Source organism: Aspergillus campestris, assembly GCF_002847485.1.
Source record: "Aspergillus campestris IBT 28561 chromosome Unknown P168scaffold_5, whole genome shotgun sequence".
NCBI lineage: Eukaryota > Fungi > Ascomycota > Eurotiomycetes > Eurotiales > Aspergillaceae > Aspergillus > Aspergillus campestris.
The window spans coordinates 539587-557994 of record NW_020194340.1 but is presented as its reverse complement, the minus strand read 5'-3'; the positions used below and the strand labels follow the sequence as shown (position 1 = coordinate 557994).

General features: G+C 56.3%; 8 protein-coding genes across 8 annotated transcripts; 4 read left to right on the top strand and 4 right to left on the bottom strand.

The window, feature by feature from the left end:
• The first annotated feature begins 997 nt into the window (after positions 1-997).
• Positions 998-3421, top strand: mph1 (3'-5' DNA helicase). The gene has a single exon (XM_024837052.1). The coding sequence runs from the start codon at positions 1061-1063 to the stop codon at positions 3230-3232; it is 2172 nt and encodes a 723-aa protein (XP_024693390.1). The 5' UTR covers positions 998-1060; the 3' UTR covers positions 3233-3421.
• Positions 3422-3672: 251 nt separating this feature from the next.
• Positions 3673-5111, bottom strand: P168DRAFT_289658 (uncharacterized protein). Its single transcript, XM_024837051.1, has 3 exons — positions 4895-5111; positions 4416-4836; positions 3673-4330 (listed from the first exon to the last, which is right to left on the bottom strand). The coding sequence occupies exons 1-3, from the start codon at positions 4952-4954 to the stop codon at positions 3888-3890; spliced, it is 924 nt and encodes a 307-aa protein (XP_024693389.1). The 5' UTR covers positions 4955-5111; the 3' UTR covers positions 3673-3887.
• Positions 5112-5318: 207 nt separating this feature from the next.
• cap2 (F-actin-capping protein subunit beta) lies at positions 5319-6943 on the top strand. The gene is made up of 5 exons (XM_024837050.1): positions 5319-5811; positions 5884-6263; positions 6344-6613; positions 6671-6718; positions 6775-6943. The coding sequence occupies exons 1-5, from the start codon at positions 5783-5785 to the stop codon at positions 6846-6848; spliced, it is 801 nt and encodes a 266-aa protein (XP_024693388.1). The 5' UTR covers positions 5319-5782; the 3' UTR covers positions 6849-6943.
• A 108-nt stretch (positions 6944-7051) lies between these two features.
• P168DRAFT_326578 (mediator of RNA polymerase II transcription subunit 11) lies at positions 7052-7663 on the bottom strand (the record flags this gene model as incomplete). Its single annotated transcript, XM_024841143.1, has 3 exons — positions 7052-7162; positions 7222-7488; positions 7580-7663. 3 exons carry the CDS (start codon positions 7661-7663, stop codon positions 7052-7054), a joined length of 462 nt encoding a protein of 153 aa, XP_024693387.1.
• Positions 7664-7921: 258 nt separating this feature from the next.
• On the top strand, positions 7922-10874 carry P168DRAFT_289656 (putative transcription initiation factor TFIID subunit). The gene is made up of 5 exons (XM_024837049.1): positions 7922-8166; positions 8368-8506; positions 8557-8600; positions 8656-9470; positions 9528-10874. Exons 1-5 carry the CDS (start codon positions 7990-7992, stop codon positions 10582-10584), a joined length of 2232 nt encoding a protein of 743 aa, XP_024693386.1. The 5' UTR covers positions 7922-7989; the 3' UTR covers positions 10585-10874.
• Positions 10875-10915: 41 nt separating this feature from the next.
• ppe1 (putative ribosomal protein/carboxylic ester hydrolase (Ppe1)) lies at positions 10916-12729 on the bottom strand. Its single transcript, XM_024841142.1, has 5 exons — positions 12324-12729; positions 11780-12267; positions 11597-11687; positions 11276-11529; positions 10916-11204 (listed from the first exon to the last, which is right to left on the bottom strand). The coding sequence occupies exons 1-5, from the start codon at positions 12500-12502 to the stop codon at positions 10942-10944; spliced, it is 1275 nt and encodes a 424-aa protein (XP_024693385.1). The 5' UTR covers positions 12503-12729; the 3' UTR covers positions 10916-10941.
• P168DRAFT_326575 (mitochondrial integral membrane protein) lies at positions 12710-15010 on the top strand. The gene is made up of 2 exons (XM_024841141.1): positions 12710-13246; positions 13308-15010. The coding sequence occupies exons 1-2, from the start codon at positions 13055-13057 to the stop codon at positions 14775-14777; spliced, it is 1662 nt and encodes a 553-aa protein (XP_024693384.1). The 5' UTR covers positions 12710-13054; the 3' UTR covers positions 14778-15010.
• Positions 15011-15239: 229 nt separating this feature from the next.
• Positions 15240-17714, bottom strand: npl4 (nuclear protein localization protein 4). Its single transcript, XM_024837048.1, has 4 exons — positions 17395-17714; positions 17198-17328; positions 15690-17130; positions 15240-15621 (listed from the first exon to the last, which is right to left on the bottom strand). The coding sequence occupies exons 1-4, from the start codon at positions 17491-17493 to the stop codon at positions 15361-15363; spliced, it is 1932 nt and encodes a 643-aa protein (XP_024693383.1). The 5' UTR covers positions 17494-17714; the 3' UTR covers positions 15240-15360.
• Positions 17715-18408: the final 694 nt, after the last annotated feature.

Genomic DNA, 18408 nt, shown 5'->3' with positions numbered 1-18408 from the left:
CGGTGGCATGGAAAATTCCCTAGATGACCTCGCCCGAATTCCCCCAGCCGACGAAGTCGATCAATCCTCCCCGCGACCGACAAAACGCCGCCGCCTACACCGCGGCAAACCCACCCCAGCAAATCGCGACAGCGACAGTCTAGAGTCAGCCTCGGACTCCTTCGTAGACTACGATACAGATCCCTGCGAAGATGACATCCCCTCCCCAACCCAGTCGTCGCGCTACTTCGATGATCCGACCCCCCCGCCGCGCTCCAGAGTGAAGGCCTTCGTGCCGAAGCGCAGCGTGCCCCAGGAGGATATATTCGTTACTCAGTTGACGCAGCCGTCCTCGCCTCCGGAGCTGATTCGGGGCCCGCGATGGAAGAAACCTGATCCGAGACCCCCTGTGATGAATACCGTTCCGGCTGTACATCGTGGGGATGTGGGGGGGAGAGCGCCTGCGCCTGCGCCCGCGCCCGCCGGCGCGCAGGCTGCGGATGATGACGATGACGATGATATGGACGCTGCTATCGCTGCGTCGCTCGCGTCGTTTGAAGAAGAGAACTCCCACGGTGGCTTGTTCGTAACCCCCGAAGCTCCCGAGCCGGCTCGCGCCGCGCCTGCTGTGCAGGAAGGTAAGGCGGAGAGCGCGTCGTTCGATGACCTCCTCGACGATATCCCCGATGATGCGTTTGACTCGGATCTCGAGTCGTCGCCGCCGCCACTGGAAGATCCACGTGGAGGATCACGGCCTGTGGCACGGCCTGCGCAGCCGACGCCGATACAGTCCGTTAACCGGCCGCTGGGTGTGCGCCAGACATCGCTGTTTGAGATGGCCTCACAGAATCGAACGGTTCGACCGCCGCCGGTGGGGGAACAGGTGTTTGTTCCTCCGGAGAAGACAGAGCCTCCAACGCAGCACAAGCTGGACCCGGACGCACTAGATGCATGGCTCTACCCGACGAATCTGGGCAAGACCAGAGACTATCAGTTTAATATCGCGCAGAAGGGACTGTTCCACAATCTGCTGGTGGCGCTTCCAACGGGTCTGGGAAAGACGTTCATTGCAGCGACGATCATGTTGAACTGGTTCCGATGGACCAAGGACGCGCAGATTATTTTCGTCGCCCCTACAAAGCCCCTTGTGTCGCAGCAGGTCTCCGCCTGCTTTGGCATTGCCGGCATTCCACGCTCGCAGACAACCATGCTGACAGGGGAAGCGGCGCCGGGCATTCGGGCCGAGGAGTGGAAGGCGAAGCGGGTATTCTTCATGACACCGCAAACGCTCATTAACGACCTCAAGTCGGGGATCGCCGACCCCAAGCGCATCGTCTTGCTGGTGGTTGACGAAGCGCACCGCGCAACCGGCGGGTACGCGTACGTGGAAGTAGTCAAATTCCTCCGACGATACAACCAGAGTTTCCGCGTCCTGGCTCTGACAGCAACGCCGGGGTCGACGGTCGAATCCGTGCAGGCTGTCATCGACGGACTGGATATCTCGAGAGTGGAGATCCGCACCGAGCACTCGCTCGACATCCGCGAGTACGTCCACGCCAAGCACACAGACGTCGAGACTTTCAAGAACTCCGAGGAAATGGTCTTGTGCATGGACCTCCTGTCCAAGGCGTTGCAGCCGCTCGTTGATCAGCTGCGGAACCTGAACGCTTACTGGGGCCGGGACCCCATGGCGCTGACTGCGTACGGTCTGACCAAAGCCCGTCAACAGTGGATGCTCTCCGATGCGGGCCGGAACGCACACTGGGGGCTGAAGAACAAGCTCAACGCGATCTTTACTGTCTTGGCGAGCGTGGCCCACGGCATTGATCTCCTCAAGTACCACGGCATCACGCCGTTTTACCGCCATCTGCAACACTTCCAGTCCAATACCGAGGGGCAGAAGGGCGGCAAGTACCAGCGGGAGATTGTGAAGGACGAGCACTTCAAGAAGCTCATGAACCACGTCCAACCGTGGGTCAAGGACCCAGAGTTCATCGGCCACCCGAAGCTAGAGCATCTCAAACAGGTAGTGCTGAACCACTTCCTGGACGCCGGCGAAGGCGCCGAGGGTCAAAACAACGCCCACTCGTCCACGCGCGTTATGATCTTCGTCCACTTCCGCGACAGCGCCGAGGAAGTAACGCGGGTGCTGAAGCGGTACGAGCCGATGATCCGACCTCACGTCTTCGTCGGCCAAAGCACAGCCAAGGGCTCCGAAGGCATGGGCCAAAAGACCCAACTGGACATCGTGCAGAAGTTCAAAAAAGGCACCTACAATACCATCGTCGCCACCTCCATTGGCGAAGAGGGCCTCGACATCGGCGAGATCGACCTCATCGTCTGCTACGACTCGTCGGCTTCGCCTATCCGCATGCTGCAGCGCATGGGTCGTACGGGCCGCAAGCGCGCAGGCAACATCCTCCTCCTCCTCATGCAGGGCAAGGAGGAAGAGTCTTACATCAAGGCCAAGGATAACTACGAGAAAATGCAGGAGATGATCGCCAGCGGCTCCCGCTTCACCTTCCACGACGATAAGTCCCCGCGGATCCTCCCCGCCGGCGTACGCCCTGTGTCCAGCAAACAAGCCATCGACATTCCCGACGAAAACGCCGACCAGGGCTTGCCCGAGCCGCGGAGACGAGCCCGCGCGCCCAAGAAACCCCCTAAGAAATTCCACATGCCCGACAACGTCGAAACGGGCTTCACCACCGTAACTTCATTCCTCACAGGCGGCGACCGCCAACCTCAACCCAACAGCAAGAAAAAGACAACCCCCGCAAAAAAGACACCCAGGAAAACCCGCACCCCTACCCCAGAACCAGTGGCCGTCCCACCCCTAGAAGACGTCCTCCTGACAGACACCCAGCAACGGGACCTCGAACGCCGCTACTGCAACGTAGTCGGCACCAGCCCGCAATTCATCCGCTACCCGCGAAGCGACGCCTTCCCCCGCCATCAGCTACAGCCGCGGCCTACGAACGCCGTCAGACATGGCTCGTTGACGCAGCGGATGATTGGTGCCCTGCAGAAGATGGACCGGGTGGGATCTGATTGCGAGGGTAGATATAGGGAGGTTTTGGCGCGCGAGTCGAGCAGACGGTCAGGCGATTCGGTGCTTGATCCGCCGTCTCCGGCTCGCCGTGTTGCGAAGCGAAATCGGTCTGAGCAGTCTGGGACAAAGGATGGGGATGAGGGTGAGGAGGATGAGTTGATATCGCCCGAGCAGTTGCTGTCTTCGTTTTTTGGACCTTGACATTGGACTAGAATCCCGACGAGTTTATCGATGGATGGTTTGGATTGGTGTTTGGAACTATATTATTGATATGGATAGGTTCTGGCTGGTGTTGGCGCAGGCGCCGCACTGGCTAGACTGGACTGTTTTGATGACGACGTGATGAGTGATTTCGGTATAGGCTTGGGTAGAGAGGATGTATAAGTTTTTGAATACGAATACCTGACCCTATAATTTCACAACTGATTTACTGTAATATAATATGACAGGAACCGGTTTATATACCTGATATAGTATAATAGAATAGTATATGACTAGTGGCTACAGAGTAGAGTTAAAAGAATTGAATTAAATTAGAAAAATCCTGGCTTGGTATTAACACCAGCGCTGTACTGACTAGATGAATTTGTTTTGATAAAAAAATAATAAGTAATCTTAGTATGGTTTGGTAGAGATGAAGTGTAAGTTTTTCAAAATGAATATTTGACTCTATATATCACTCACAACTGGTCTACTGTAACAAAGACATGCTAACAAAAACCGATCCATACACCTGACACAGCGCAATAGAACAGTATACAAACAGCAACAGAAACAGCAATGGCAACACCAACCGGCAAAAAAGACAAACAAAGAAAGGAATAGAAAACAAAAGAGAGCGAGAGAGAAAGAGAAACTAAGCCTCCTCCTCCCCACCATCCGCCTCCGCCTTCAATCCCTGCGCCCAAGAAATCACCTCCCCAGCCGCCTTACCCTTCACATCAGCGACCCGAATCACCGCCGGCTGCGTCACAAACGGCATCTTCTTATCATCACCATCATCCTCGTCGCCGACCACCTCCGTCCGGAACCGAGTATGGGTCTCGTTGTCCTTGTTCCACAGCGCGAAGCTCACCGCGCCTGCCTCTTCGTACGCGACCTTCAGCTCCTCAAACCGCGCCTCTTCCTTGTCTTTCTTGGCTGGCTTGAGCAGGTGGCGCAGCGGGGACGAGTCGTTGCACAGCGGCGACAGTCGCTCCATGGCGGATTCCCAGAGGTTGGCGCTCGCGGCGGCGGCGCCGGCTTTTGAGATGGCGTATGGGGCGAGGGCTTTGCGCATGATGTGGGCGTATAATTCATCTTTTATTTGTTAGCTAGGCTATCTCTTGTCTTCTATTTTCTTTCCTATCGTGGTAGAAAAGAGATGGTAGATGGGGAAACTCACTCTCCAAACGTGTCTTCTCCCATGTGACCCTTCTCCCCTCAAGGATCGTCCCCTCCGCCAGAGCCAGTGGATTCTGCACCACATTCTTGAACACGTCTTTCGCCAGCACGACCACCGCCAGCGCCTGGGGCAGCTTCTCCACTGACCCCGGGGGCAGGCTGTCCACGAGCGCCTTCCAGCCGTCATCGGCCTTGGTGCAGTACTCGCCTAGCGCGCGGAGGAGGGCATCGCGGGCGTCCAGAGGAAACTCTTTGTCGCCGGGGAGGGACTCCACGGCGTGGTCGCGCGCCCAGTTGTCGAGCTCGGTTTGGATGGTCGCCAGGTGGGCTTGCAGCTTTTTGTCGGCGGCGGAGACTTTGGTGGTTGCGCGGGTCTTGTGGGCCTTGGATTTGGGGGCTTTGGGGCCTGCGGTGCGTTGTTTCTGGATGGGTTGTTGGTTAGATACAATACCTACTACTTAGCTATGGGGGAGGTCTTACTTTGGCTGCGCTGTCTGAGGCGCTGTCGTTGTCGGACTTGACCTTGCGTTTGGGAGGCATGATGCTGGTTGGATTGTAGGGATTGGGAAGTAATATGCTTGTGAGAAGGTTTGTGTAGAATGAAGAAGTGTACAGTCTTGTAGGCTGGTTGAATGTTCTGATCAGAAGGATATCGAGCAGTCTGTTAGGGCTTTATATATCTGTTCTTGCGATGTCCTTCCATATGTCCATGTTCAACTATGACTTTCCCCTCTTCCCCCAGAGATCCGTCTGCTCAACCTTACGCTTTGTCTTTCGAAATTGCATGGCAAGTGGCTTAGATCTGTCGGTTAGTACGTCCTGAGAAGGCTTTCTTTGTGGTTCTTTGAGTCGTTCTTTTCGAGTTCTTTTCGCCCTTTGACTTTCTTTATTCGATGGATCGGGCGTTGGACGTAACCAAGAACAGAGAGTCCTCAGAAAACAGAGAGAAGAAGAAGATGCCGAGAATACTATGCTTCAACTGAGAATACTACTCCGTTGTCGACTCCTTTGTTGTTTATTTTGAGAACCCCGGTAGACCTCGTCCGTTTGATCTCTTCCACCGTGGATTTCTTTTTCTTTCTGTAGTTTCTGTGACTTCTTTCATTTCATTCAAGCCATGACATGAACTGTATCACCCTGTCAATCAACTCAGATCTGGATCAAAGAGGTTGGACGTTGTTGGAAGTAACGGGGTAAAAATAGATGTGACGCTGATATCTCTCGGACGGACCCACCTGAAACGGAGTCAACAACACTAACCAACGACTCTACTCCCCTCCATCCTGAACCACTCATTCCACCGACAATCAGCATCCACCACAATCCTCCGTCCTTGTCCTCCCATTCCTTCATTCTCACTCTGAAACCATGGCAGACTCCCAATTCGACAGCGCCCTGTGAGTCTCCCTCCCCTCCCTCTTTCCCTCCTATCTCCCCTCCTATTCCTACCCCACACTGACACCCCAAAGCGACCTCCTCCGCCGTCTCAACCCCCGCGACACAAAACAGCACCTCAACGCCATCACCTCCATCGTCCCCGATCTAGCCGAAGACCTCCTCTCCTCCGTCGACCAGCCCCTCGAGATCCGCCGCTGCCCCAAATCCTCCCGCGATTACCTCCTTTGCGACTACAACCGCGACGGAGACAGCTACCGCTCCCCCTGGAGCAACGAGTTCGACCCCCCGCTCGACGACGGCACCGTGCCCAGTGAGCGCGTGCGCAAGCTGGAAATTGCGGCGAACGAGGCTTTTGATGTCTACCGTGAGCTGTACTATGAGGGGGGTGTTGGGAGTGTGTACTTTTGGGATTTGGATGATGGGTTTGCGGGGGTGATTTTGTTGAAGAAGGGTATGATTCTCTACTTTCTTTTCGTCCATCCCCCTCTGGGTTAGTGATCGAAATTGAAAGAAAGAAAGCTAATTTATTAGGTGTCACCCCCGGCGGCAAGAGCTCCGGCGAATGGGACAGTATCCACGTCTTTGAAGCGACCGATCGCGCCCGCATGTCCCACTACAAGCTGACCAGCACGGTCATCCTCCACCTCGCCAACGAGACCGAGGCCCTGGGCGAGATGGATCTCAGCGGGAATATGACCCGTCAGGTGGAGGTTGATCTGCCCGTCGAGTCGGATGCCAGCCATGTCGCGAACGTGGGTCGCTTGGTTGAGGATATGGAGCTGAAGATGAGGAACTTGCTGCGTATGTTTTGTTCTTGGTTTGGTCAGTTTTGGAAGGAGATGCTGATATAATTTACAGAGGAGGTCTACTTTGGCAAGGCCAAGGATGTCGTTGGGGAGTTGCGGAGTACGTATCCCCTTTTCTCTCTTTCTTTCTTTCCTTTGTTCGTGCTAACGAGATAGGCGTCTCTTCCCTCTCCGAATCCAGCAAGGAGCGCGCAAACCACGCTGAGATGATCCGGTCGATGCACGGGTAGTAGTTTACTTTGATTGTATGTAGATGAGCTGAGGTCCTGGTGATCCGCAGTTCGAGCGTGCCACTGGACTAATAATGGATTGCTCTCAATAATATGGGTATCATAACGCTGCCATTCCAACTGTATCGCCGTTCCTTATTCCCCAAGGGAGTAACACACAACTTCTCTTCCCTCCCAATGTTCCCTTCAAAACCAGTAGTTCATCAATCCACCTCCATCTTGCCTTGTCCCCCCTCCTGCCTCCCCTCTCTCTCCCCCGGACCCATCTGCTCCACAAACTCCCTCGCAGCCGCCCACAACTCCGCCTCCTTATCCTTCCCAACCGTATCCTTCCGACTATTCAACCAACTAATATCCAACGGATTGGCCGCACCAGCAGCCACCCCCGCACCCCCGCCGCACCGCCCGCCACCCCACCCACATCCGACAACTCCGGCGGCAATATGGCGGCCTCCTCCAGCGCGTAAGCCTGCCGTCGCAACCGGACATCAATGGAGGACAGCAGCGCGAAGTACTGCGCGGTGGCTTCTTTGAAGCGCGCCTTGTGGGCCTCGAGGGAGCGGTCGGCGGCGTCGCCGGATCGTGCGTTCGTGAGGGCTTGGATGGCGAGGCCGGCCGAGTGAATCAATTGGGCTACATCCTGAGGGTGGTGATATATGCTTTAGTGGGGGGCTGTATGTTTTTGGTTTGGTTTATGTGAAGCTGGGTTGGTTGCGCTGCTTGCTTCTTACCTTGTCTACCTCGTTTAGTTGTCGGATGCGATCTGCGGATGTGAAGACTTGATCGGGTTGTTTTGCGGGCTTGGGGTCGGCCATTGTGTCTGTTCAATTCCACAGAGGAGGGTGGTCCAATGCAGTAGAGGAGAGAGTATGATGTCTGTCGGATGAGCTCCAAATGAACCAGAGAGGCAGATCACGTGCTGTACCTGGGGAACCACACTAGTCTACTTTCAGACTAGTGTGGTTGATTGATGACATAATCTGCACTAACCCTATCCAGCCTAGCCAATATCAAACCCCAAAGCCGCAAAACTCCCCGTTTACATCAATGCGTACATCATTCTCCCCATCCAACTTCGCCGGTCGTTCATCTCGCTCTCATCTATCCTCTGGCAGCTGCAAGAGAGCGCGACCACCCCACCATGTCTGCGCCAGGCGGGGCCCCCAGCCCTGCTCCCCGAAGTGGTAGTCTCGGGCCCGGTGGAGGTATGCCTTCCCAGCAGCCCATGGGCGGTCCGTCCACCCCCGTCGGCGCGCCCACCCCGGGCCCTCCGCCGCCGCCCAGCGGTGCCATGTCGCAGCAGAATCTGAATCAGATTGTAGGTTTTATTATTCATTGATTTTTGTTGTGCGATTAGATGGACGTCGGGGTGTTTTATGTTGGGCTGGGATTTGTTGGAGAGCTTGATTGCGCAATTGCCTTTGTTGTTTGCTTGGCGTTGTCCTTGCTGTGATTGCGCTCGTGCCTTTTATTCATGTTTAGTTCGCAGAAGTCGCGCTTGGATTACTGACATGACTAGGTCATCGACTACCTGGCCAAGAAAGGCTACAGTCGTACGGAGGCCATGCTGCGCATGGAGTCCGCAAACCAAGAGATTGATGGCCGTCCTCTCCCCGCCCTGGGTGAAGACGCCCGACCTAAATACCGACAAGGATTCGGTGGGTTGCTCTACCCAGACTATCTAATTGACCGTGCTGACCACCTTCAGACCTGATAAAAGTATGGGTGGAAGATAACCTGGATCTGTACAAGGTATGGCCGAATGACGCCGTGCATTTGAACCCTCCCCGCTGACGGCTTCCCACAGCCGGAGCTCAGAAGGGCCCTTTGGCCTCTGTTTGTCTACTCCTTTCTGAACATGGTGACCTCGTTCTATCCCCAAGAGGCCAAGCACTTCTTCGAGTCCAACAAGAACCTGTTTCTGCCCGAGCACTCGGAAGACGTGCGCACGCTGGAGCCGATCGGTCTGCCCGAACATGTCCAGCACAACTCCACCGCCAAGCTGTACCGCAACAACAAGTACCGCTTGGTACTCAGCAACCCGGCGTTTGCCAACCTCATGCAGTTCCTGGAGAGCAAGCAAAAAGAGGGTGGCTCCGTCATGTCCGCCATTCTGAGCAGCTTCTGCACGATCATCACCCGCGAGCGCGCCGTCGATGACCGCTTCAGCTTCGCTGCCATGCTGGGCCAAGCCGGCGCCGGTCACACGTTCCCCACCGAAGATGAAGGCATCCCGGGCCACCACCCGGGATCGGCCTACACCGGTGACAATCCGGCCATGGCGGGCACCCTGCCTCGACTTCGCTTGGGCAGACTCCCCATGGAACAGACGCTCGAAGGGGACGTCAGGGGCGAACTCGCGGACGAAGACGCTAAGAACCCGCCGGCGGCGGGCCAGAAGACCCTCATCCAGGAGCTGGACCACATGATCAAGAAGGAGGACGAAGACGAAGCGCCGACGCGGGCGGAAATCCCCTACCCGCCGTCTACTGCTCGCGATGTGGCCATGGAGGTCCAGAAGGTCAAGGAGAACCGTGACCGGTTCCAAATCGAGGGTCGGTCGGGCGGCGTCGGTCCGGGCGTCAGTGTCTGCATGTTCACTTTCCACAACACTTATGATGGGTACGTTCTTTCTTTCTTTTTTTTTCTTTCTAGAGAAACAAGGCTAAACCCCACCAGAGTCAACTGTATAGATTTCTCCGACGATAATATGCTCGTCGCAGCTGGCATGCAAGAGTCATATATCCGCGTCTGGAGCATGGACGGAAAGAAGATCCCAACGACATACGAAAACGTAGACGACGGTTCCGCATCGAACTCCCGGCGTCTCATCGGCCACTCAGGCCCGGTCTACGCCGTAGCATTCGCCCCCTCCATCACCCGCACAGAGAACGCAGTCGCGCCGACAAACACGCGCTGGCTGCTCTCATCCTCGTCCGACAAGACCATCCGACTATGGTCGCTCGACCTCTGGCAATGCATGGTCGTCTACAAAGGCCACGACCAGCCCGTCTGGGACCTACAATGGGGGCCCTACGGACACTACTTCGTGTCCGGCGGACACGACCGCACGGCCCGCCTATGGGTAACAGACCACATCCGCCAGCAGCGCATCTTCGTCGGCCACGACCAAGACGTCGACTGCGTCGCCTTCCACCCCAACTCAGCCTACGTCTTCACCGGCAGCTCCGACCACACCGTGCGCATGTGGGCCGTCACAACGGGCAACGCGGTCCGCATGTTCACCGGCCACACGGGCAACATCACGGCCCTAGCCTGCAGCCGCAACGGCAAACTGCTCGCCTCCGCCGACGACCACGGCTCCATCTTCGTGTGGGACCTCGCCCCAGGCCGCCTCGTCAAGCGCATGCGCGGCCACGGCAAGGGCGGCATCTGGTCGCTGAGCTGGAGCGTCGAGTCGACCGTGCTCGTCTCCGGCGGCGCTGACTCCACCGTGCGCGTGTGGGACGTGACCGGGCCGACACCCGACGCGGGCCAGGGCCGCGTTGTAGGCGAGGCAGGCGGCACAGCCACCAAGATCGATGGCGGTGCTGCGCCGTCTGGGGCCGCGCAGTCGTCGAGCGCTGTGGGACCTGGCATGGGCAAGAAGAAGGGCAAGGATGTCGTCGTCACGCCGGATCAGATTAGCGCTTTTCCGACGAAGAAGAGCCCCGTTTATAAGGTGAAGTTTACTAATATGAATTTGATCATTGCGGGAGGTGCGTATCTTCCTTGAGCGATGATTATTTCTTATATTCTTCTTCTTCTGCTCTGTCTTCCTCCCCATTTCTCTTCTGAATATGGACTTGAGATACCATCTCCCACATCCGAGCAATGGGAAGACAAAGGAACAACAAACCAAATCGTGTATTTCACAATACTAGCAACTATCTAGCTAGATAGATAGATACAGGCGTCGGGGGTAGGCTACTAGGCTAGGTTAGCCAGGACGGGTGTTTCTTTTAATTCTATTCTTATTTATTTCATTTTACTTTTTCGATCTGGCTAGTACAATCCCAAAAGCACACGCAGATTCATTCATTTATTCATTTACATCTATTCCTGGTCCGTATATAACCTGTATACTGTGCAACTAAGACTTCTTCAGCGACCCCGTCCGGTCCCCTTTTTGCGCAGCCAGCACGCCGGCCCCAGCCCCAGCCCCAGCCCCAGCCGCAGTCCCCGATCCAGACCGCATCGCAGCAGAAGCCTGCATATCAGCCACCTTGGGCGGCAGCACCAGGGCACTGCGATCATTGCGCTTGTAAAAGTCGACGAGGATCTGCGCTGTTTTGCTCGGCTGGTCCTCCTGGATGAAGTGGCCTGCTTCGGGGAAGACTTGGAGTTGGTATTTTCCTGTAGCGTCTCGTTAGTACGTCTTTGACTGAAAGACAGGAAGAAATAAGGGAAGGGAAGAAAAGACAAACCCTGCATCTGACCAATCATCAACTCCTTATCCAACCGGTCTGTCCCAGCCAACAGCAACAACTTGCCTCCCCTGGCTTCGAGAAACTTGCGACTGAGGCCTACGAACCAGTCTTCCCAGAAGGGCTTGGTAGCTGCTAGGTTGGTGCGCCAGACCCAGGGCTTTTGCGGGTCGGAGGGGGAGGACTCTTCGTCGAGGAGGGAGGGCACGGAGACGCGCGCGGAGGCCTTGTTGCGAATTGTGCGGGAGCGGGTGCTGATTTGTTTGCGATTAGCGGGCGTGGATAGAAAGAGGTGTTCTGTGGAGAGGATGCATTGCATACTGCCAGTCTATGCCTGATGCGACGGATGGGAAACGTGAGGGTCGTGTGGAGAGGTACTGTTCCATGCTTTGGAGGGCGTCTAATGCGGAGCCTGTATTTAACCGTGATTTGTTAGTGTGTGTAGATCATATAGTATAGACCAATGCTCGCTACACGAGTGAGCCAGGAGGAGAAAGTGCATACCCTCCACAACATCCAGCACTGCATACGCCAACAACTTAGCCCCCAGCTCGCCGCTCCGCGCAACGTCCGTGATGACCGCGCCCCCGAGGCTGTGGCCCACGAGGACCATATCCGGTGGCTTCTCCCAGTGCATGCGCGCGTGTGTCTCGCGGATGACGAAGACGAGGTCTTGGGAGAGCGTCTCCAGACGGAGATCCATGTTGTCGCCTTCCGCTTGTTCTTCTTCCCCATTTGTACCTGCTGTTTGGCCGTGCGCGCGGGCGTCGACGGAGAGGATGCCGGCGTTGGGGAGGATGTGGCGGATCTCGTCGGCGCAAGTCGCGAAGGAGAGACCCGACGAGCCTGCGCCGTGGTGCATGACGAAGAGCGGCGCGGAGGCGGCGGAGGGAGGCGTTAGATAGACATGGTGCGTGATGTGGGTGGCGGGGTTGGGGAGGAAGAGCTCCTGGGTGAAGAAGTCGGTCCAGGGGAGGGTGGATTGGGTTGTCCTATATCAATTAGTCTTCTAATATTACTTTTTGAAGAAAGAAGAAAGAGAACGGACCTGTCTGGCCGGGAAAATAGCTGGCGGCTGGGAGAGGGAACCACGGTGTTGGAGGACGAGACGGACGAGGACTCATGCTCCTCGTCGTCCTCCCGCGGCGGGTCCATGACAGGGACGGGTGGATCCGCGGGGAGTTGAGCGAGCTTGGCTTTGGCAAAGGAACGGAGAAGGTCACTCATGGGGAAGGGAGCAAGCAATATAGAATGTGTGGGCTGATCTGGCGATGTTGAAGTTTCCCCGAAGCCCAAGACGATGCGGGGGATTGTGTTATCTTATCGGTGTTGCTTATCTAATTATACAGATTATGCAGGGCATAATTATCGGCCTCAGGTATATAGACTCGTGACGTCACACATCACGGCCTTCGTCTTTTCTCCTCATCCACGTCCAACGTCCAACGTCCAACAATCCAATTCTATCGATATCGACCATGGACGGAGTGAAACAGAAGATTACCAAACCGCAGGCTAGCGTCAATCTTGTTCCGCTTACCTGTTTGAAGAATGCTAAATAAGCTTCATCGATTGAGTTATTGGCTCCCCCATGACCAATGACCTCATCACCACACCGATAGTCAGTTCCACGGCAATCGTGTTGTGTATGAGACTGTGTCACTTATTCTCCCATCATGACATCACCGCTGCTCATCAGGATCACCATGTCGACAGCCTCTTATCCTCCATCCTAGGCCCAACCACCGTCCATCGCCGTAACCATCGCATCCCATCGACATGTCGTCTCTCTGGCCGAAGAACCGCTCCCCATCGCGTGGGGGCAGTCGCAACCACAATAGAAATGGAAATGGAACTGGCGATAGTAATGATCAAGAGTCTGGACGACCGTCTGTATCTCGCGATCCCGACGAGCGCACTCGATTGTTACCGCATGGTCAACCTGGTTATCTGAGCCCGGACGATCCAGCCGTATGTCTTCCAACAGAATCTAACGAAATATCCCAAATTCCTGACAAAAGAGAAACGACAGGTCTCCCCATACAACCTCTGGTCTATCCGCGCCCTGCGCAGCATCACCGTCATCCTCTTCGCCGTGACCTTCATCTGGTGGACATTCCTCCTCGTCTCACTCTTCGTAACACCACCCGGCATGCACACCCGCGGATCAGGCTTCTTCGCCTTCGGCTTCACGACGCTCACGCTGGCGGGCCTCTCCATGAACCTTCTCCTCTTCGCCATCCCCTCCCTCCCAATGACAATCTGGGGCTCCATCCTCGCAGGCCTGCTCACAATCGACTGGATCATCATCCTGTCCGTGCCGCGCCTCCGCGTCGAAGAAGGCTGGGTCGGCATCGCCTCCGCCATCTGGGCAATGGTGCTCGCCCTCTTCTATGTCCTGCGCACCCGCTCCGTCGCCTGGGGCAAGCGCGAGGAAGAAGAGCGTCTCACCGGCCGCGAGGAGACCCGCCGTCCGCTCCGCGAATGGGTCGCCGTCTTCGGCGAGACCGTCACCATGGCTGTTCTTGTCCTCGTCGCGCTCCTCATCACCGCGACTCTCATCCTGCGCGCCCGTGACGCCTCCCTCGCGCCACCCGGAAAACGCTACTACGTTAACGGAGACACTTACCAAGTGCACCTCGCCTGCGTCGGCCCTCCACCCCCTTCCACGTCCGCCACCAACGAAACCCTCCCCACCGTCCTCCTCGAAGCAGGCGAAGGCCCCGTCGAAGACTCCCTGCAGCCCTTCCTAGACGACATGCGCCAAGCAGGCCACATCGCGCGCTACTGCTACTGGGACCGACCCGGCCTAGGATGGTCCGAGAACGCCCCATCACCGTACAGCGCAGGCATGGTAGCGGACGCACTCTCCGAGGCTCTCGCGCTAGCATCCACCACAGACAAGGACGCCGACCCCCGCGCCGAGGGACCCTGGGTGCTCGTCTCCGCCGGAGTCGGCAGCATCTACAGCCGCATCTTCGCCAGCAGACACCTCCTCCAGGTCCAGGGTCTGCTCCTGATCGACCCGCTGCACGAGCAGTACCTCAATAGTCGGATCGGGGCCCCAGGCCGAGGCTTCCTCCTCTGGCTGCGGGGCATCCTATCCCCGCTGGGTGTGGACAGACTAGCGGGTGCGATCTTCAAGGGCCGCACGCGCGAAGACCGCGTCTTCGGCCGCTCTGCGTACCAGGGTGGGAGGGCGATTCGCGCCAGACTGCAGGAGAACCTCGTGGCGCGGTCGCTGACGGCGTCGGAGATTCAGACGGCGCGGCATGTCCAGATGGCGGATACGCCGCTTGTGGTTGTTAGCTCCGGCGTGGAGGTCGATCGGAGTGAGCGCTGGGGGAAGGCGCAGGAGGAGTTGACGCGGGTGACGAGCAATTTGAAGCATTGGGATACGGTTGAGGGGGCGCCGCATGAGGTGTGGAGGGATGTGAAGGGACGGCAGGTTTTGGGGGAGAGGTTGCGGGCGTTGGTGAGGGGTGGGGGGGAGGATGTCTGATTGCTTTCCTGGTTGGTTATGTCGACGGGAGGTGTTGTGAGAACATATGTAGTGGATTCTTTGTTGAAGGGTGGAGGTGATAGGTTTGTATATTTGCCTTATGTCTTGATTTGTGAAAGGCCAGATTGAGATAAGCGAGGACTTGAACTGAACATGTCGTCTGTACATTACCCAATGAAGAGTATATGCCATCCATTCCAAAATGTCAAATGTTGATACCTAGGGTCCGATGCATCCTGGTTCATAGTATATCCTATTCCGATTGAAGATGCATTGAGGCAATGTCCGCTCTGACACTTAGATCAACCGGATCCATGCACTAGCTTATTTATTTATCCTAGGTAGAAAGCCCATCATAACCATCGTCATCCAGCCAACCATTCCATCATCAAACTCGGAGCTCGATTCGAGTGGGCGCTAGCGAGGAATAAGGATATCGAGAAAGATCGGGTCGAGTCGGATATTTACCGGGTCGGGGCACAGATACATTTCCCTCGCTATCTTTCCATCTTTCCCTTGACTAAACTTCCATCTCCGCCAACGACCCGAATCGGATAAACGGCGAGGCGATGCACCAGTCAAATCATTCTAGACTAGCTCCCTTGAACCGCTTAGCAAGTTGTTCACTGTCCGACCGGGGAGATTCTGCCCGGGCAGTGGCCAGGCGGCGTTTGCCCGGTGGGACCACTAGGGAGGGAGATGCGTCCCAGCGGCGCTTGGGGGGGCGCTCACCACTTTCCTGAAGAATTGTCACCAGCGTCGCCCATCCGGGGGTGTTGATCAGCTGCATTCCATCCACCGGCCGCTTCGACGTTGCCACGCGGGCCAGCAGCGCTTCCTCGTCCTGGAATGTGTCAATCGACTTCCATATAGGTGGGGAGGGAAGTAAGAACGGGGGGGGGGGGATGCTACCTTGTTGAATGTCGAGAGGGAGTGCAGGAAGCATAGAAGGTGAAAGTCGGACACCGCGCGGATCGCTTGGTCCGGATCCCCGTGGGACACCAGCTTCTGGGCCACATGGCGCAGCTCCTGGCTCTCGCCGATGACCTCGCGGTTTTCGATGGGGAACTTGCTGTCGGTGAAGAGGGGTGCCGTGGCCGCTCCCGTGGGGAACCCGTGCGTTAACGTTACCAGCAAAAACTCGACGGGGAAACTCGGCTTGGCGTTCTGTTGGGCACTGACGCCGTACTCGTTGATCTTGCGGTAGAAGACCTCGGGGATATAGCGAGACCGATTCTCCGGGTCGTCCTCCTCCGACTGCACCAGCATGACCGACGGCTCGGCGGATGGTTCGACAATGTCGGCCCGCACCATCTCCACGGCGCTCACCGAGGCCTGGTAAGAGCTGACGGAAATGGCGCCGGCGTCGTCGCCGCTGAGGACGCACGTCACGAAGTTGGACCCAAACCGACCCGTGCGGCTCCACTTGGTGGCTTTGGGATGCTGCGCCTGCAGCCGCGCGGCGAAGGCGATCTCCAGCGACGACAGATAGTACGAATCAATGTGGCGCTTGCAGACGACGGAGCCGTCGCCTTGACCGGCGTCCAGCAGGTCCGTGAAGATGACGCCGACCTTCTCCAGGCCGCAGAGGCGCGCAACCTCGTCCACCTCTTTCTCGTTGGCCCACTCGTGCAGCGTGACGCCGTCGAGCTCGTTCATCTGCGGCGGCTCGTAGATCGCCTGAACGACGGCCTTGACGCCGAGCGGGACCTCCGTGTACTCCTCGTACGTGCCGTATAAGAAGCCCAGGCGCTGGGCCCCGGACTTCCGCCAGAAGTCCAGCAGCGAGTTGATGAGGTCGGGGGAAGAGAACTCGACGTGGTCGACGGTGCGAAACTCCTGCGGCTGCAGACTGATGGCGCTGGGCTGACACTTGCTGCAGATTCCTTCGGGCCATTGGGGATGGCCCGATGGGCAGTCGCGTGCGACCCGGTAGAACGGCTCGCTGAGCGGGGGGATGAAGGACTGCTTCAATTCGGATTTGTTGGTGGCGGCGTTGATCTTGCGCATGTACGAGTGGAAGGACAGGTGTTTGATCTTTTTCTCCGCGAGATATTTCGGGTCGTAGGGTTCCAGCGGCATGCAATAGTCACACATTCCCTTGGGCCCGTGCTTGCACATCTTGGAGTCCAGCTTTCGTGGAATCTTACCATCCTTGCTGTCCAACCTGTTGTCCAGTGGCGACTGTTGCACGACCTCCCACGGATTCTTCCCCGAGACGGCGGGGGTCTCTTTCTGTGGCACGGGGGCGCCGTCTAGGCGCCGGGACGTGTCATTGCTGACGGTGTGGCCGTTGGCGGTGCCATCCTGGGGTCCTTTTTCGGTGTATCCAATAAAAAGTTTGTCGCCGTGCCTGCGTTGAAAGGTGTCAGCGAATCCCGCACCGACCGGGAACTGCGGGTCTCCGATGACCGGCTAACCTTAGACCGACTTGTTCGATGGCAACGCCATCGAGAGTATTCAGAAACCGTTCCTCGCCACCAGTACCGATCGGTCGGTTGGACAGGCAGACCGATGATGGATCCACCTCGGAGGGAAGATGCTCCACGACCTAGGAGTGCGAAGAAGTCAGCGCGCTGTGATCTCCGCCCAAAGACCAGTGAGGGGTTTCGTTCACCTTCTCGTGGAGGGTGGGGAAAAGGTCCTTGGGGCTAACGGTGAGCCGGAACTGGCCATTTCGGCTTTCGAATCGGAGGATAATAGGGCGTTCCGTCATGGTGTCGAGATGCAGTTGGTGATGGGACGGCGAGGAGGGCGACGTAGGAGGGGAAACCGATGGCTCACGGCAATGGTGGAATGGGAGGATTAATCATTCAATCGTCAAGAGGGTTGCAGGTAATCAGTCAAACGGGACCATGGCGTTCGAGAGAAAGACAGATAGGGTAGGGGAATGAAAGAGAAGAAGAGTTGGTGGAAGGGAAAGACAGTAAGCTGAAGAGGGAAGAAAGAGAAGCTGAAGAAAGCGGAGGTTTGAAAGGAGCTCAAGGCTTATCGTCATCGGTATGGTGGTTACCATTGTTACCGTATGATATTGGGGGGGTATGACGTATTTGGAGTAATCTGGTTACCCGCCATACTTACCTTCGGACTACGGAGTACTCACTATAGAGGTTTATAGAGTAGGGGAAATAGCAGCCTCATTCTTACATATACAAACTACATGATAATTATAGTTCAAAGTGTCATGATTAGAAGGCTGTCTTCTACTTTAAACTTGAATAATTCAATTCGTGTGGTAGATTGCCTCGTGTTATGTCTCTCGTCCACAGTGATCAGTTTGACCATATACTGTAGCCCTAAACACGAAGAACTAACCACGGCACATCTAGCTGGTCAAATCTCCCAACCCGATAAACCGGACACATAAGCCTTCATGAAAGGTAAAGACCGTGCTGGATCATTTGACCTCTGCCGAGTCTCCGAAATATCGGTCATCTTGTTTGACATATAAGATACTTGCTCCGGTAGGGCTTGGTAGGACGCGCGGAGAAAAGATTTTATAGTATGCTATGAGAGCAATAATCAATTCCAAATCTCGGCATTTCTCTGGAGCCTCACCCTGTATCGTCCGAGATTTTGATTTATATACGTCTGATGCGTCCCTGCAAGGGAGATCACACCAAGAGCTAGA

Bases quoted from the DNA above. Each gene is read 5' to 3' on its own strand.
- mph1 (XM_024837052.1), top strand. From the start codon at position 1,061: ATGTTGAACTGGTTCCGATGGACCAAGGACGCGCAGATTATTTTCGTC.
- P168DRAFT_289658 (XM_024837051.1), bottom strand. From the start codon at position 4,954: ATGCCTCCCAAACGCAAGGTCAAGTCCGACAACGACAGCGCCTCAGAC. The intron at 4,837-4,894 runs GTAAGACCTCCC...CAACCCATCCAG, and splicing joins CCTCAGACAGCGCAGCCAAA to AAACAACGCACCGCAGGCCC. The intron at 4,331-4,415 runs GTGAGTTTCCCC...AACAAATAAAAG, and splicing joins GGAGAAGACACGTTTGGAGA to ATGAATTATACGCCCACATC.
- cap2 (XM_024837050.1), top strand. From the start codon at position 5,783: ATGGCAGACTCCCAATTCGACAGCGCCCT. The intron at 6,264-6,343 runs GTATGATTCTCT...CTAATTTATTAG, and splicing joins GGTGATTTTGTTGAAGAAGG to GTGTCACCCCCGGCGGCAAG. The intron at 6,719-6,774 runs GTACGTATCCCC...CTAACGAGATAG, and splicing joins TGTCGTTGGGGAGTTGCGGA to GCGTCTCTTCCCTCTCCGAA.
- P168DRAFT_289656 (XM_024837049.1), top strand. From the start codon at position 7,990: ATGTCTGCGCCAGGCGGGGCCCCCAGCCCTGCTCCCCGAAGTGGTAGT. The intron at 8,167-8,367 runs GTAGGTTTTATT...TGACATGACTAG, and splicing joins AGCAGAATCTGAATCAGATT to GTCATCGACTACCTGGCCAA. The intron at 9,471-9,527 runs GTACGTTCTTTC...AAACCCCACCAG, and splicing joins TTCCACAACACTTATGATGG to AGTCAACTGTATAGATTTCT.
- ppe1 (XM_024841142.1), bottom strand. From the start codon at position 12,502: ATGAGTGACCTTCTCCGTTCCTTTGCCAAAGCCAAGCTCGCTCAACTC. The intron at 11,688-11,779 runs GTATGCACTTTC...GGTTAAATACAG, and splicing joins AGTGCTGGATGTTGTGGAGG to GCTCCGCATTAGACGCCCTC. The intron at 11,530-11,596 runs GTATGCAATGCA...CAAACAAATCAG, and splicing joins GCATCAGGCATAGACTGGCA to CACCCGCTCCCGCACAATTC.
- P168DRAFT_326575 (XM_024841141.1), top strand. From the start codon at position 13,055: ATGTCGTCTCTCTGGCCGAAGAACCGCTCCCCATCGCGTGGGGGCAGT. The intron at 13,247-13,307 runs GTATGTCTTCCA...GAGAAACGACAG, and splicing joins TGAGCCCGGACGATCCAGCC to GTCTCCCCATACAACCTCTG.
- npl4 (XM_024837048.1), bottom strand. From the start codon at position 17,493: ATGACGGAACGCCCTATTATCCTCCGATTCGAAAGCCGAAATGGCCAG. The intron at 17,329-17,394 runs GTGAACGAAACC...TCGCACTCCTAG, and splicing joins TCCCCACCCTCCACGAGAAG to GTCGTGGAGCATCTTCCCTC. The intron at 15,622-15,689 runs GTAGCATCCCCC...GACACATTCCAG, and splicing joins CCCTCTCGACATTCAACAAG to GACGAGGAAGCGCTGCTGGC.